We start from the raw sequence: 17,563 nt of genomic DNA on the forward strand, positions 1-17,563 counted from the left end.
CTCAGGGGCAATTTTAACCTGGCCAATCAACCTAACCTGCACATCTTTGGACTGTGGGAGGAAACCGGAGCACCCGGAGGAAACCCACGCAAACACGAGGAGAATGTGCAAACTCCACACACACAGTGACCCGAGCTGGGAATCGAACCCGGGACCCTGGAGCTGTGAAGCAGCAGTGCTAACCACTGTGCTACCGTGCCGCCCCTAACCACTGTGCTACCGTGCCACCCAGGTGAGGCCACATTGGATTTGGTACTGGGAAATGAACCGGGCCAAGTGTTGGATTTGGTTGTGGGAGAGCACTTTGGAGATAGTGACCACAATTCGGTGTCTTTTGTTATTGCAATGGCGAGGGATAGGGCCGTACGGCAGGGCAAGGTTTACAATTGGGGGAGAGGTAATTATGATACGATTAGGCAAGAATTAGGGGGCATAAGATGGGAACAGAAACTGTCAGGGAAAGGCACTAATGAAAAGTGGAACTTTTTCAAGGAACAAATACTGGGTGTCCTTGATAGATATGTCCCTGTCAGGCAGGGAAGAAATGGCCGAGTGAAGGAACCATGGTTCACGAAAGAGGTGGAATGTCTTGTGAAAAGGAAGAGGGAAGCTTATGTAGGGATGAGGAAACAAGGTTCAGATGGCTCGATTGAGGGTTACAAGTTAGCAAGGAATGAGCTGAAAAAGGGGCTTAGGAGAGCTCGGAGGGGACATGAGAAGTCCTTGGCGGGTCGGATCAAGGAAAACCCCAAGGCTTTTTACTCTTATGTGAGGAATAAAAGAATGACCAGGGTGAGGTTAGGGCAGGTCAAGGACAGTAGTGGGAACTTGTGTATGGAGTCAGTAGAGATAGGAGAGGTGATGAATGAATACTTTTCTTCAGTGTTCACCAAGGAGAAGGGCCATGTTTTTGAGGAAGAGAAGGTGTTACAGGCTAATAGGCTGGAGGAAATAGATGTTCGGAGGGAGGATGTCCTGGCAGTTTTGAATAAACTGAAGGTCGATAAGTCCCCTGGGCCTGATGAAATATATCCTCGGATTCTTTGGGAGGCAAGAGATGAGATTGCAGAGCCTTTGGCTTTGATCTTTGGGTCCTCGCTGTCCACGGGGATGGTTGCAGAGGACTGGAGAATGGCGAATGTTGTTCCTCTGTTTAAGAAAGGGAATAGAAATGACCTTGGTAATTATAGACCGGTTAGTCTTACTTCGGTGGTTGGTAAATTGATGGAAAAGGTCCTTAGGGATGGGATTTACGACCATTTAGAAAGATGCGGATTAATCCGGGATAGTCAGCACGGATTCGTGAAGGGCAGGCCGTGCCTCACAAATAACTAAGTGTGTTGATGAAGGTAGGGCAGTTGATGTCATATATATGGATTTTAGTAAGGCGTTTGATAAGGTCCCCCATGGTCGGCTTATCATGAAAGTAAGGAGGTGTGGGATAGAGGGAAAGTTGGCCGATTGGATAGGTAACTGGCTATCTGATCGAAGACAATGGGTGGTGGTGGATGGAATATTTTCGGACTGGAGGCAGGTTGCTAGCGGAGTGCCACAGGGATCAGTGCTTGGTCCTCTGCTCTTTGTGATTTTTATTAATGACTTAGAGGAGGGGGCTGAAGGGTGGATCAGTAAATTTGCTGATGACACCAAGATTGGTGGAGTAGTGGATGAGGTGGAGGGCTGTTGTAGGCTGCAAAGAGACATAGATAGGATGCAAAGCTGGGCTGAAAAATGGCAAATGGAGTTTAACCCTGATAAATGTGAGGTGATTCATTTTGGTAGGACAAATTTAAATGTGGATTACAGGGTCAAAGGTAGGTTTCTGAAGACTGTGGAGGAACAGAGAGATCTTGGGGTCCATATCCATAGATCTCTAAAGGTTGCCACTCAAGTGAATAGAGCTGTGAAGAAGGCCTATAGTGTGTTAGCTTTTATTAACAGGGGGTTGGAGTTTAAGAGCTGTGGGGTTATGCTGCAACTGTACAGGACCTTGGTGAGACCACATTTGGAATATTGTGTGCAGTTCTGGTCACCTCACTATAAGAAGGATTTGGAAGCGCTGGAAAGAGTGCAGAGGAGATTTACCAGGATGCTGCCTGGTTTGGAGGGTAGGTCTTATGAGGAAAGGTTGAGGGAGCTCGGGCTGTTCTCTCTGGAGCGGAGGAGGCTGAGGGGAGACTTAATAGAGGTTTATAAAATGATGAAGAGGATAGATAGAGTGAACGTTCAAAGACTATTTCCTCGGGTGGATGGAGCTATCACAAGGGGGCATAACTATAGGGTTCATGGTGGGAGATATAGGAAGGATATCAGAGGTAGGTTCTTTACGCAGAGAGTGGTTGGGGTGTGGAATGGACTGCCTGCAGTGATAGTGGAGTCAGACACTTTAGGAACATTTAAGCGGTTTTTGGATAGGCACATGGAGCACACCGGGATGATAGGGAGTGGGATAGCTTGATCTTGGTTTCAGATAAAGCTCGGCACAACATCGTGGGCCGAAGGGCCTGTTCTGTGCTGTACTGTTCTATGTTCTATAACTTCTTTGTATAAAAAATGAAGTTTAACAGTAACTCAGCAAAACAATAATAACTATGAGAACAGGAGCACAAGTAAAGCAGATCTTGTTTGCAAGCCTAAACATGTTCAGAACCCTCAACAGACACCAGTAAGACAGTTACATAGGAGAAAAGACTTATGCAAGCACTCTACTCAAAATGGCACTCAGTAACACTTCTCGTCCGCCCCCCCTCCCCTTAAATTTCCAAACTCCCATCAGAACACGAATAAATTGAAAGTAATGTCTTAACTACACGAAGGTCTGTCAGGAGCCTTGCGATTGGATTGCAACCTATGCAATACCACTGGTGAATCTTGTGACGGTTGATCTGGAATCATCTTGGAAGCTCGTTTTTCAGAGCTGGAGTGGTGGTGGCTGGGGACATTGTGGAGCATTTGTTAGGCAGGAAGTATTGTGGATAGCACGTGTAGAGAGGTGATCACACAGCAGTCTCAGACATCACAGGCAGGAAGGGAATGGGTAACCACCAGGCAGAGCAAGAGAGCTTAAGCAGGGAGTGCAGGAATCTGCTGTGGCTATTCCCCTGCGACACAGATGTACCATTTGGGTACTGTTGAAGGGGATGGCCTTTCAGAGGAGAATAGCAACCACCAAATCTGTTGCACCACGGTTGGTTCTGCTGCAAAGGTGAGAAAGAAATGTGAGAATGCAATATAGGGGATTCAATTGTAAGGGAAATATATGGGTGTTTTGTGGCCACAAACAAGACAGTTAGAAACGGAAGAATTCATAATGGGGAATAAAGAAATGGCAGAGGAATTAAATTGATACTTTGCTTCAGTCTTCAGAAAGGAAGACATGAATAATGTACTAGAAATTCTGAGAGAAACAAGTTTTAGTGAGGAGCTTACGCATTATTAGAGAAATGTTTTTGGGGAAATTGGTGGAATTGCAAGTGGATAAATCTCCAGGTCATAGACATAGAGTTTTATGGCATGGAAGCAGGCCCTTTGGCCCGACTTGTCCATGCCACCCCATTTTTAACCACTAAGCTAGTCCCAATTGTCCACATTTGGTCCATCTTAACTATGTAACTGTCTAAATGCTTTTTAAAAGACAAAATTGTATGGGCCTCTACTACTGCCTCTGGCAGCTCATTCCAGTTACTCACCACCCTCTGAGTAAAAAACCTGCCCCATGGACCCTTTTGTATCTCTCCCCTCTCACCTTAAATCTATGCCCTCTAATTTTAGACTCCTACCTTTGGGAAAAGATGTTGGCTATCTACCTTATCCATGCCTGTTGATGGGGTTGGTCCTGATAATCTTCATCCTACGGTACTTGGGGTACTGGAAATAGTAGATCCATTGGTGATGGTTTTCCAAAATTCTTTGGACTCTGACATGGTTCCCACAGATTGGAGGGTAGTTAATGTAAGCCCATTGTTCAAAAAGGGAGGTAGAGTGAAAACAGGAAACACTAGACCAGTGAGCCTAATGTTGGTACTGGGAAGTTGCTAAAGTCCATAATTTAGCATTTGGAAGACAGTGGTATAATCAAACAAAGTCAACATGGATTTACAAAGGGGAAATCATACTCGATGAATCTATTTGCAATTCTTTGAGGATGTAACGAGTAGAGTTGTTTGCAGAGAACCAGTGGATGTGGCTTATTTAAACTTTCAGAAGGCTTTCAACAAGGTATCACACAACAGACTACTATGTAAAGTTAAATCACATGGGGTTACAGGTAATGTCTTGAGATGGATAGAAAGCTGGTTAGCAGGTAGAAAACAAAGAGTTGGCAAAATTCATCTTTTTCTGATTAGTAGTCAGTGACTAGTGGGGTTTCGCAGAGATTTGTGCTCGGACCCCAACTGTTCACATAAATTGATGATTCGGAAGAGGGAACTAAATGTATTATCTCCAAATTTGCAGATGATACAAAGTTGGGTGGGAGGGTGAGCTGCGAGGAGGATGCAGAGATGCTTCAGTGTGATTTGGACAAGCTGAGTGTGAGGGCATGTGATTGGTAGATGCAGTATAATGTAGATAGGTGTGAGGTTATCCACTTTGGTAGCAATAATAGGAACAGATTATTAGTTGAATGGGTGTAAATTGAGAGAGGTAGATACTCAGCGAGACCTTGGAGTCCTCATGCATCAGTCACTGAAAGTAAGCGAGCAGATATGGGCAGGCAGTAAAGAAGGTAAATGGTATGTTGTCCTTCATAGCGAGTGGATTTGAGTATAGGTATGTTTTGCTGCAATTGTACAGGGTGTTGGTGAGGCCATACCTGGAGTATTGTGTGCAGTTTTGGTGTCCTTATCTGAGGACGGATGTCCTTGCTACAGAGGGAGTCGAGCGTAGGTTTACCAGGCTGATTCCTAGGATGGCAGGTCTACCCTATAAGAAGAGAAGTTGGTTAACATAGAACATAGAACATTACAGCGCAGAACAGGCCCTTCGGCCCACGATGTTGCACCGACCAGTTAAAAAAAAAAAAAACTGTGACCCTCCAACCTAAACCAATTTCTTTTCGTCCATGAACCTATCTACGGATCTCTTAAACGCCCCCAAACTAGGCGCATTTACAACTGATGCTGGCAGGGCATTCCAATCCCTCACCACCCTCTGGGTAAAGAACCTACCCCTGACATCGGTTCTATAACTACCCCCCCTCAATTTAAAGCCATGCCCCCTCGTGCTGGATTTCTCCATCAGAGGAAAAAGGCTATCACTATCCACCCTATCTAAACCTCTAATCATCTTATATGTTTCAATAAGATCCCCTCTTAGCCGCCGCCTTTCCAGCGAAAACAATCCCAAATCCCTCAGCCTCTCCTCATAGGATCTCCCCTCCATACCAGGCAACATCCTGGTAAACCTCCTCTGCACCCTCTCCAAAGCCTCCACATCCTTCCTGTAATGTGGGGACCAGAACTGCACACAGTACTCCAAGTGCGGCCGCACCAGAGTTGTGTACAGTTGCAACATAACGCTACGACTCCTAAATTCAATCCCCCTACCAATAAACGCCAAGACACCATATGCCTTCTTAACAACCTTATCTACTTGATTCCCAACTTTCAGGGATCTATGCACACATACACCTAGATCCCTCTGCTCCTCCACACTATTCAAAGTCCTCCCGTTAGCCCTATACTCAACACATCTGTTATTCCTACCAAAGTGAATTACCTCACACTTCTCCGCATTAAACTCCATCCGCCACCTCTCGGCCCAACTTTGCAACCTGTCTAAGTCTTCCTGCAAACTACGACACCCTTCCTCACTGTCTACCACACCACCGACTTTGGTGTCATCAGCAAATTTGCTAATCCACCCAACTATACCCTCATCCAGATCATTAATAAATATTACAAACAGCAGTGGCCCCAAAACAGATCCCTGAGGTACACCACTTGTAACCGCACTCCATGATGAATATTTACTATCAACCACCACCCTCTGTTTCCTATCCGCTAGCCAATTCCTGATCCAATTTCCTAGATCACCCCCAATCCCATACATCTGCATTTTCTGCAGAAGCCTACCATGGTGAACCTTATCAAACGCCTTACTAAAATCCATATATACCACGTCCACTGCCTTGCCCCCATCCACCTCCTTGGTCACTTTCTCAAAAAACTCAATAAGGTTAGTAAGGCACGACCTACCTGCCACAAAACCATGCTGACTATCACCTATCAATTCATTACTCTCCAAATAACTATAAATCCTATCCCTTATAATTTTTTCCAACATCTTGCCGACAACAGAAGTGAGACTCACCGGTCTATAATTCCCGGGGAAGTCTCTGTTCCCCTTCTTAAACAATGGGACAACATTCGCTAACCTCCAATCTTCTGGTACTATACCAGAGGCCAACGACGACCTGAAGATCAGAGCCAGAGGCTCTGCAATCACTTCTCTTGCCTCCCAGAGTTAGGATTATATTCACTGGACTTTAGACAAATGAGAGGGGATTCCGTAGAATCTTATAAAATTCTAACAGTGTTAGACAGGGTAGATTCAGAAAGAATGTTCCCAGCGGTGTGGGAGTCCAGAACTAGGGGGGGTCATAGTTTGAGGATAAGAGGTAAACCTTTTGGAACTGAGCTGAGGAAATTTCTTCACCCAGTGGGTGGTTTAATTCACTAGCCAGAAAGTAGTTGAGGCCAAAACGTTGTCTGATTTCAAGAAAAAATTAGATATAGCTCTTGGGGCTAAAGGGATCAGGATAGTGAATAGGTTGATCAGCCATGATCAAAATGAATGGCAGAGCAGGCTCGAAGGGCCAAATGGCCTACTCCTTCCAGTTTCTATGTTTCTCCCTCTCCCTTTGCAGGCTCAAGGGGCCAAGTGGTCTACTCAAAGAACAAAAAAAGTACAGTACAGAAACAGGCCCTTTGGCCCTCCAAGCCTGTGCCCTAACTAAACTAAAGAAAACACCTTCTGCCTTTACTCGGTCCGTATCCCTCTATTCTCTCTCTCTTTATGTAGCCATCCAGATGCCTCTTAAATGTTGCTGATGTGCCTGCTTACGCCACTTCCTCTGGTAGCACATTCCAGGCACTCTTTCCATGAAAAACCTCCCCCACACATCTCCCTCTCACCTTGAATCTGTGCCCCCTTGTAATTGACACTTCCACCCTTGGAAAAAGCTTCTGACTATCCACCCTGTCTGTGCCTCTCATAATTTTGTGGACCTCTATCAGGTCTTCCTTCATCCTCCGTCTTTACATTGAAAACAATCCTGGTTTATTCAACCTCTCCTCATATCCAGCACCCTTGACACCAGGCAACATCCTGATGAACCTTCTTTGCACTCTTTTCAAAGCTTCCACGTCCTTCTGGTCGTGTGGTGACCAAAACTGCACGCAATACTCCAAATGAGGCCCAACTAATGTTTTATATAGCTGCAACATGATTTCCCAACTCTGGTACTCAATGCTGATGAAAGAAAACATGATGTGGAGATGCCGGCGTTAGACTGGGGTGAACACAGTAAGAAGTCTCACAACATCAGGTTAAAGTCCAACAGGTTTATTTGGTAGCAAATACCATAAGCTTTCGGAGCACTGCTCCTTCGTCAGATGGAGTGGAAGTGTGCTCTCAAACAGTGCAAACAGACACAAAATCAAGTTGCAGAATACTGATTAGAATGCGAATCCTACAGCCAGCCAGGTCTTAAAGGTACAGACAATGTGGGTGGAGGGGACATTAAACACAAACACAGACAGACAGCTAGTGAGATTCTGCAAGCCCAGGAGGCAAGCTGTAGGGGTTACTGATAATGTGACATAAATCCAACATCCCGGTTTAGGCCGTCCTCATGTGTGCGGAACTTGGCTATCAGTTTCTGCTCAGCGACTCTGCGCTGTCGTGTGTCGTGAAGGCCGCCTTGGAGAACGCTTACCTGAAGACCCTGGGCTTGCAGAATCTCATTAGCTGTTCTGTCTGGAGACAATACACATCTCTTTAACCTGTGTTTAATGTTCCCTCCACCCACATTGTCTGTACCTTTAAGACCTGGCTGGTTGTAGGATTCGCATTCTAATCAGTATTCTGCAACTTGATTTTGTGTCTGTTTGCACTGTTTGAGAGCACATTTCCACTCCATCTGACGAAGGAGCAGTGCTCCGAAAGCTTATGGTATTTGCTACCAAATAAACCTGTTGGACTTTAACCTGGTGTTGAAAGAAAACATGCCATATGCTTTCTTAGCCACCTTGACCACCTGTGTTCCTACATTTAGGGAACTGTGGACCTGCACGCCCAGATCTCTCTGTATGTAAATGTTCCTAAGGGTTCTGTCATTTACAGGATAATTCAGACCTAAATTTGATCCTTAAATGCATCACCTCACATTTGTCTGGATTAAACTCCACCTGCCATTTCTGTGCCCAAGTCTTCAATCTATTGTATCCTCTGACAATCCCTGGCACACTCAGCAGCTCCACCAATCTTCGTGTCATCCACAAACTTACTAATGTGACCCCCACATTTTCTTCCAGATCATTTATATAGACTGCAAACAACAGAGGTCCCAGCACTGATCCCTGCAGAACACCACTAGCTACAGATCTCCATTCTTAAAAACACCCTTCCGCCGCTACTTGCTGTTTCCTATAACCAAGGCAGTTCTGTATCCATCTAGCCAGCCCACCTCAAATCCCATGTGATTTTAGTTTTTGTACCAGCTCCTGCTCATATTTCTTGTAATCTACCCATTCTGCTAGCACATCTGTGCCTGGTAGCACTTGGTTTGTAATATCCTCTGAATTTGCAAACTCAGCAAATTTTGAAGTCTTGCAGTGGTCCCAACACTGATTCTTGGTGAAGACCACCCTCGACCACCCTCCAGTCTGAAAAACAACCACAACTTGCTGTTTTCTGTCCTTAAACAATTATTTTTCTTCAAACTGACACAGACCCTCCTATTCCATGAGCCACAATTTTGTTAACCAGCATTTTGCGACACTCCAAGCCCTTACTTATCATCTATTGCATTCCCTTCATTAACCTTCTCTAAAATTTAGTTAAATTGGACACAATTTGCCATTTATAAATCCATGCTGATTCCCTTTAATTCAAACCTCTCTAATATTTGTTGATATTTTTCTCTATCACCACTAAAAGCTTATCCACTACTCATTTTAAACTGACAGGTTTGTAGTTACTAGGGCTGTCCTCACACTTTCTTGAATAAGAGCGTGACATTTATTTCTCACTATTCCTCCACCATCTCTCCACTTTGGAAGATTGTAGCAAGCCCTTCTGCTATCTGCATTCACACTTGCTTTAGCAATCTGGGATTCAAATCATAGGGACCAAATGACTTCTTCTTTCCAAGCATAGCCAGCCTTTCCAGTACCTCCTCCCTCTCAATTTTCATCCCATCACTTACATTTTCATCTTTGCTTTTACTGATATTTTGTCAGCTTCTTCCTCTGTAAATACAATACAAAATATTCAAGCATTCCAAACTTACTCTGCACCTCTTCGTCCCTGAAACAATGCACCCCATTTCTTACTACTTACATACTGGTGGAAGATTTTTGAATTTCCTTTTATATTATCTTTTGTCAGTCTTATTTTCCTCCATACTTCCTTCTCCTAATGTGCATCATTGCACCCTTGTTTACCGATTGTTACATTGCAGTGTTTCCACTCCATCTTTAGTTCCATTTCACCCTGGCAAATTGTTAATTGTGAATTAAATTGTTCCTTGCTCTTCTGCATTACTAGTCTAAGCATTATGATATACCAACTACTCTTACCAAGTTAAAGGCAAAATACTACAGATGCTAGAATCTGAAACAAAAACAAAAAATGCTGCAAAATCTCAGCAGGTCTGACAGCATCTGTGGAGAGAAATAGAGCCAATGTTTTGAGTCAGGATGACCCTATGAAACATTGCTCTATTTTCTCTCCACAGATGCTGTCACCTACTGAGATTTTCCAGCATTTTCTGTTTTTATTACTCTTACAAAGTGTTCCCCTAGAGATTCCTCTGTGAATTTCCTGATGATTTTCTCTTCTACCCCTTCTCACTATTTGGAGACTTTCACTGTCGAAGTGTGAAAGATGATATCAGCTGGACTATTTTATGTAGTCATTTTTTCTGTGCTGCTAAAAACTGAAAATTACTGAGCTGACAAATGGTTCAGCCAGTCATCTGATGCAGCCATTCAAGCTAACAGTGGCCAGAATGATGGGGAGTCTGGTTCAGCTAATTCAAAGGAAAAACTTGAGTCATATTCTCCCATAGTGGTGCAAAGCATTAGCAGTCTTCACACAACGGTTTTGACAAAGAGAGCAGCAGTTAGTTAAACCAACACCAGTGTCTCCAAAATAACAAAAGGAATCTTGACTCCAATTAAACACCTACATTCTAGCCTTGGGAAGATACATCCTGTGTCCAACATTGAGGAGGAATGCCATATGACCTTCTGCAAGCTGCATTGTGATACTGTTGGTTGGAACTGAATTCAAGCAGTTACTGCCTGACCTCTTGATGCGAACCAAACTCCAGGCAGCAGCCTGTGCTGACTACCATCAAGCCAATGGTTGCAGTAAGAACTTGGACACTCATGAAACCTACTAACTGCTGGAATCTTGGAACTCAAGCTTCCAAACTGACTCATTCTTCTTGTGCAAGGCTCACTCCGAAAAGATAAAGTATTCTACAATCAGCCAACCTCCTCTCGGAAGGAACATTCCAGTTGACATCTGATTCCAGACTCTGGAAACATGTAAAACTGATACTTGCATTTTTTTATTGCAGCCGTGCCCTGAACGCACTTCCTTTTTCCTTACCCCATCTATTGTGAGAGTGTAAAAACAGGTGGATTTTGAGAAGCTCCTCATGTGTGCGTGTAAAAATAAATCAACCCTTTTATTTTCATTTTATCTCAAGTTTGCTGTGCAAGAGGGTTGGGGAAAGTATGCCACCATTTATAAAGGATAATTTTTTTTTAAAAATGCTTTGTTTATAGATGGGTAGAGAGTGGGGAAATCAGGGCAGTTTAAGTCGACCCCCCTCCACCTGTGACAGACCTGTAGAATAATCATGCCCCTTTTCTTCCTTGCTTTCCAGCACTGCAATGCTTTTACTAATCATAGGGCCTTGAGTGAATATCTGCTGAGTTTGCACATTCTCCCTGTGTCTGTGTAGGTTTCCTCCAGGTGTTCCAGTTTCCTCCCACAGCCTAAAGATGTGCAGGTTAGGTGGATTGGCCATGCTAAATTGCCCTTAGTGTCCGAAGTAGTGTAGGTTAGGGGGATTAGCAGCGTAAGTGTGTGGGTCGTGGGAGTAGAGCAGGGCGTGAGCCTGACAAAGATCCACTGTCTGAGTTGGTGCACTATTTTTGCTTGTCGCTCACTAACCTTGTTCACTGTTGTGCTGTTACATATGTAACCTCTGACCCTGTCTTTGTATTCCTCTAGTCTGTCTTGGACTGCTCATATCTAACATGGTAATGCTCTTTATTACTATTCGAGTTCTTGCTTTATAGAAACATAGAAAATAGGTGCAAGGAGGAGCCATTCGGCCCTTTGAGCCTGCTTTGCCATTCATTATGATCATGGCTGATCATCCAACTGTAACCTGTTCCCACTTCTCTTTCTCTCTCCACCCCCATATCCTTGGATCGCTTTAGCCCCAAGAGCGATATCTAACTCCTTCTTGAAAACAGTGTTTTCACCTCAACTGCTTTCTGTGGTTCTTGACATTCCAAAGCTTTACCACTCTCTGGGTGAAGAAATTTTTCCTCATCTCAGTCCTAAATGGTTTTCCCCATATCCTTCGACTGTAACCCCTGGTTCAGGACTCACCATTGGGAACATCCTTCCTGCATGTGATGCTACTGTACCTTGAAGAAGTGTTTTCATAATGTTTCTGCAGTTTTTTCAAGCAGGCCTGGCCTTTTTATTATTGTTGCCATGGTGTCTGAGTGAGTGCCCTCTTAATTGTTGCTGAAGCACTATAATGGGCATCTTGTTTATTTTTAATCATGATCTAATGCAGTCTCCTGGAGTTTTATGACCCTTTGGATTGTTGCCTGGGGTTTGATTTGTGATACCTTGGGTCAGTTTTTTTTTACAGGGAAAATCCAAGGTGAAAAAGATTCAATGGCATTGAAAGAAACTTTGGAAACAAATGTGAATTTACTCAAAATGCTTAACTCATCGAGATATGCACTTTACCGCAATATCAGCTTTTTGGCTAAAAAGACTGCCATTGAGAGAAACTTTGAAGACAAACGTGGATTTACTGAAAATGCTTAACTCATTGAGATTTGCACTTGTTGCAATATTGCTGATTTTTCTTATTATAGTTCAACTGTATTCTTAAGTAAACTTTGTTTGATAAAAGCTTCTTAGAAGGTCATTCGAATCATACCTGGAGGGGAATATCATATGCTCACCTGTGCCAAATTCAAAGTGCAAAACTTAATGTCTTAGACTGACTTCATAAAACGCCTTGGAGTTTCGAACCTAGATTATAACAATACATCTACCCTATCTAGTCCTGTAAAAATTTTTATATGGTTTCTATGCGATCTGCCCCTCAATCTTCTAAATCCACTGAATATCATCCTAACTGACTTATCTAGACAGCTATATGAACGGAGTGGGAATGGAGGGATACAAAAGAGTGGTCTAGTTTGGACCAGGGAGCGGCGCGGGCTAATTGTTCCTGGTTTCTTGTTTCAAGGCTTCATTCTCTGATCATGACTGGTGCCAGTACAGAGTGAGACTGCGGATAGTTGGGAACCTGTCTCGGGGGCAGGGAATTCATATGGTGTTCGTGGAAGTGGAAATGACTAGGGTTGGGAAGCATTTTCCGATCGGGGCCATTGTGATCTCCTGGACTCGTTTCGATCGCCTCAGGGGGTCGGAGAGGAATTTCCCAGATTTTTTTTTCCCCATATTGGCCCTGGGGTTTTTCACTCTGGGTTTTCGCCTCTCCCTGGAGATCACATGGTCTGGAATGGGGGGGTGGGGGTAAGTTAATAGGTTGTAATGAACAAAGCATCGTAGCTGTGAGGGACAGCTCGGTGGATAGGATATTGGTATGTAGATAGGCTGGAAAATTGGGCGGGGATCCTGGATTCAGGATTCAATCCTGGACCGGGGAGCGGCGCGGGCTTGGAGGGCCGAAGGGCCTGTTCCTGTGCTGTTTTGTTCTTTGTTCTAACCAACTCAATGTGTCTTCGTACATCAGTCCTGCCATCCCACGAATCAGTCTAGTAAACCTTTGCTGCACTCTCTCCATAACAAGAGTATCCTTCCTCTGATAAGATAATAGAATCATAGATGGCACAGTGGTTAGCACTGCTGCCTTTCAGCGCCAGGGCCCCAGGTTCGATTCCAGACTTGGGTCACTGTCTGTGTGGAGTTTGCATGTTCTCCCCTTGTCTGCGTGGGTTTCCTCTGGGTGCACCAGTTTCCTCCCACACTCCAAAGATGTGCCATGCTAAATATACCCTAGTTTCGGGGGCATTGGCCATGCTAAATATACCCTAGTTTCGGGGGCATTAGCAGTGTAAATATGTGGGGTTATGGGGGTTGGGTGGGATTGTTGTCGGTGCAGCCTTGATGGGTTGAATGGCCCCCTTCTGTGCTGTAGGAATTCTATGTTTCTATGAAGATCAAAACTGCAGACAATGTTCCAGATGTGGTCCCACCAAGGCCTTGTATAACTGCAGCAAGACATCCCTGCCCCTGTACTTGAATCCTCTCGCTATGAAGGCCAGCATATGATTTGTGTCTTGACCACTTGCTGCACCTGCATGCCTATGCACCTTATTCCTTTAATGTACTTCTATGTGTTGGTTCTCATCTTATGGCAGGTGTGATTGTTATAATTTTAAAGAGGCTATTCCCTTTCACTAAATGTTTTGTAGTTTATACTCGAGGTTTATACTGAGTTGGCATCTTTGAGGATGTTGTGTATATTTTCCTTTGTTTAATAATACTTCTTTGTTCTTCCTGCAGCATTCTAATGTTTGGAAGACTCGGTCTGAAAATGTTTGAAAAGCCCCATGAATCATGAACCAATATCTTTTCAAAGGGAATTTCACGCACATGTTTGAAACCATTGATTATGTTTGGTCTTTTACCATGCAGACTTACAAGATGAAAACTTACTGACCTGAATCTAAGCAGAATTTGTACCAATAAACGACCTGATTCAAAATGCTTCAGTAGTTGCTATGCAGAAATGTTCTACTAATCCTATATGCAGATCCACCATCTCTTATAGCTTCATAGAATCCCTACAGTGTAGAAGGAAACCATTTGGCCCATCGAGTCTGTACTGACCACAATCTGGTTTTTCTAACTTCTTGACCTCCTTCCGAATATGAGTTACCAGATTGGTGTTATTCTCCAAAATATCTGACATTAGATGTAACATTTCGATCCAATTTAAGCACATGTTCCTCCTCTTGCTGCAAGAATGAAGTCCAACACCATCCCATTCTGTAGCACAACTGTACGCATTGCTACCATTTCAACATTGATTTGTGATAAAGCAGTAGCCGTGTCATTAGCTACCCTTTCTAAGATAGGTAATATTTTTCAATTCCATTGTCAGTCTTACATGTAAATATCCTGGCACCATTATTCCAAAGAAATAGTCTATGCCCACCGCAGTACGTCGGCATCTGGTAATTGATCAGTGTGGTAAGTATGTGGAATTACATATTAGAACTTAGAAAAACTACAGCACAAACAGGCCCTTCGGCCCACAAGTTGCGCCAATCATGTCCCTACCTACCTAGGCTTATATATAGGCTTACCTATAACCCTCAATCCTATTAAGTCCCATGTACTCATCCATATTCTAAGTAACAAACTTCTTTCCAACCTGTGGGCAGCCCTGGGTAAGATTTGTTTCTACGAATCCAATAAGTGTTGGGTATATTGAATGTTGCACATGTGATCATTCTCCGATGGGCTTCAGCAAATCCTGCTCCTGATGTCCATGGTGCAGACTTAATTTATTAATCCCAATATCTATGCTTCCCTGATCACCTTGATGCATAATATTCCTTGTTCCTCTAATCCTGTATTAATTAGAATCAAATTGGGTGCTCGTTTGGCTGTATTGAATACAGGTATCTATTCAAGTAAATAAAGCTGCACTTTCACACCCTTTTATAAATCCCACTGTCCTTCCTCTAGATTTCCTGAACAATTGGGTTAATTGATCCCATATTATTAATTCCTCCCACCTTAAAGGGATTGTCCACAAAGGAGACCTCTTCCCCGCATGAATTGATATATGAGTACCTACCTAACATTTATCTAAATCTACATCAGCTGTTCTGGCATAAATGTACGCCAAATACAAATAGGTGTTTCTGTTAAATGCCTGATAATCTACTTGCTTTATACAAAACATATTATTACAAGATGTAATATAATCATGTACTTATTTTAGCCAAGCTCTGTTTTTGTTCCTTGTCCAAAGATTGTTCTCGTTTGTTATTCACTGATGTTTTCTTTCTTCAATGATACAATTTAAGATACAATTCTGCAATTTTACACACAATATGGCCCTAAGGCATCGCAATTAGAATCAATAATCATAAATTTAACATTTTATTCTTAACATTTTCTAGATTGCCTCACTGTACCATCTGATTAGACTAAAAAGTCTAAAACATTTTTATACAAATTTATCCAGATTCTTTTTACCAATTCAATCCTTTGGGTAAGGTTTTAGCTGTGTCCAGTGACTCCATCTACGACCATGTTTTTCATCAACCAAAGCACCTGTTTCTCCTGCAATGATCATTTTAAATGGCCCCTCCCATCTAGTGCTTAATCTTTTTTTTCAGACATTAATTGTACCATAACCCTATATCCTGCAGTTGGCAAATTTGGATTTTCTTTCTCAGCTAATTTCATCCAATCTTTATATTGTTGTTTTAAAGGAATGTAATCAGGTTATTAAGTGTCTCATGCATTGATAGACTGCTTCTTTTCCATTCATTAACTCCCCACCTCCTGTGATAACATCTTCTGGGAGATGCATTGCTCTACCTGTCATCAGTTGAAATGTTCCTCGAGATGGAGTGGCTCCTTGTCTTAATAGAATTGCAGGTAACACCTGCACCCAATTATTTCCTCCTCCTAATATGGCTTTAGCCAAACTGTTTTTTCAATGTTCTGTTCATTCGTTCTACATCCCTGAACTCTGTGGATGATGTGGTAAATGAAATTTCTGTTTAATCCCAAACATTCTACATACTTCTCTCAGAGCTCTCCCAGTGAAGTGAGTTCCCTGATCTGAGTCCAATTGTAATTGCATTCCCCATTAGGGTATGATTTCATTGGCTAATGTCAAAGCTACAGTTTTGGCTGTTGCATGGGAATGCTTTTACCCATCGACTGAATTGATCAATAAATTTTCCCTTTCTTTCTTGGTAAAGGTCCTGTGAAGTTCATTTGTAAGTTTTCCCATGGTCCCTTGGGTCTAGGTTGGTATCCCATTTTTATTTTGCAATGTTGTCCTGGTTCTGTTTGAGCACACAATGCATTTTTGCAGAAGTTGGTGATCATTTCTCCATACCCATCCACCAGCAGCAATTCTTAATTAAGGTGGGCATTTTATCTCTGCTGGTGTGCTACTCCATGATATAAATTCAGTGTTTGATGTATTGCTTCCAGAGCTATTATTTTCTTATCTTTCCTCCATATTCCATCCCTTTCTTTCTTTCCTTCCAATTCTTTCCATCTGTTTTTCTCTTCTTCTGAGACCTGTTCTTGAATATGATTTATGTCGAATTCAGTGTCATCTTTGGTTTGTATAGCAGCTATAACAGTTAATTGGGTTTCCCTAACTTTTGTTCTAATAATCTTTTAGCTGCTAAATCTGCTTTGTAATTCCCTTCTTGGTCCTTTTTAGTGATTAATTTGTGCGCTTGAACTTTGGTCACAGTTGCTTGTATTCCTTCACTTTCTTGGCAAAAAATGTGAAATGATTTTGGTAATCCTAAAGCCTTAGCTAGGCTGATTTTATGTCAGTATATGTCAGTATTATGCCTGTATTTCCTTGTCTTTCCAATCTATTTTTTTCTCTACTAAGCCTTCCTCCATTGATCCAATCTTGAAATGGTTTTGCTGGTATTGCATAATCTTTTACAAAATTCTTACAATAATTGAACAATCCTAACACTTGTCTCACTCCTTTCACTGTGTGTGGTTGTGGTAAGCTTTCTTTCGATCTTCTGGAATTTCTTTCCTGCCTTGTGAAGCAATCAAAACATCATCTACATATTGTAGAATTGTGGTTCCTGCACATTTAATAGGCTTGATTATTTGTGCCATGTGTTTTTGAAAAATGGTTGGACTATTGTGAAACCTTTGTGGTAGACGAGTCCAAGTGTATTGTTGATTTTTCACTGAAGGCAAATTTGTACTCATCTTTTGCTATTGGAATAGGCGAAAATCCATTGGCCACATCTAATTCAGTAAAAATCATTTGACCAGTCCCAATTGTGTTTAGATCGCTAGCTGGATTTGG

The 17,563-nt window shown here is 42.7% G+C and overlaps 1 protein-coding gene across 1 annotated transcript in view; it reads left to right on the plus strand.

Annotated features, from left to right (window-relative positions):
* Window positions 1-14,229, plus strand: part of LOC144511020 (transmembrane protein 14C-like) — a 70,232-nt gene extending 56,003 nt beyond the window's left edge. The window contains exon 4 of the mRNA XM_078240998.1: window positions 14,026-14,229. Coding sequence (XP_078097124.1) covers window positions 14,026-14,083 — 58 coding nt within the window. The 3' untranslated portion in view covers window positions 14,084-14,229. The remainder of the gene's footprint in view (window positions 1-14,025) is intronic.
* The last annotated feature ends 3,334 nt before the right edge of the window (window positions 14,230-17,563 follow it).

This window comes from Mustelus asterias, chromosome 2 (assembly GCF_964213995.1).
Source record: "Mustelus asterias chromosome 2, sMusAst1.hap1.1, whole genome shotgun sequence".
In the NCBI taxonomy this organism is placed as follows: Eukaryota; Metazoa; Chordata; class Chondrichthyes; order Carcharhiniformes; family Triakidae; genus Mustelus; species Mustelus asterias.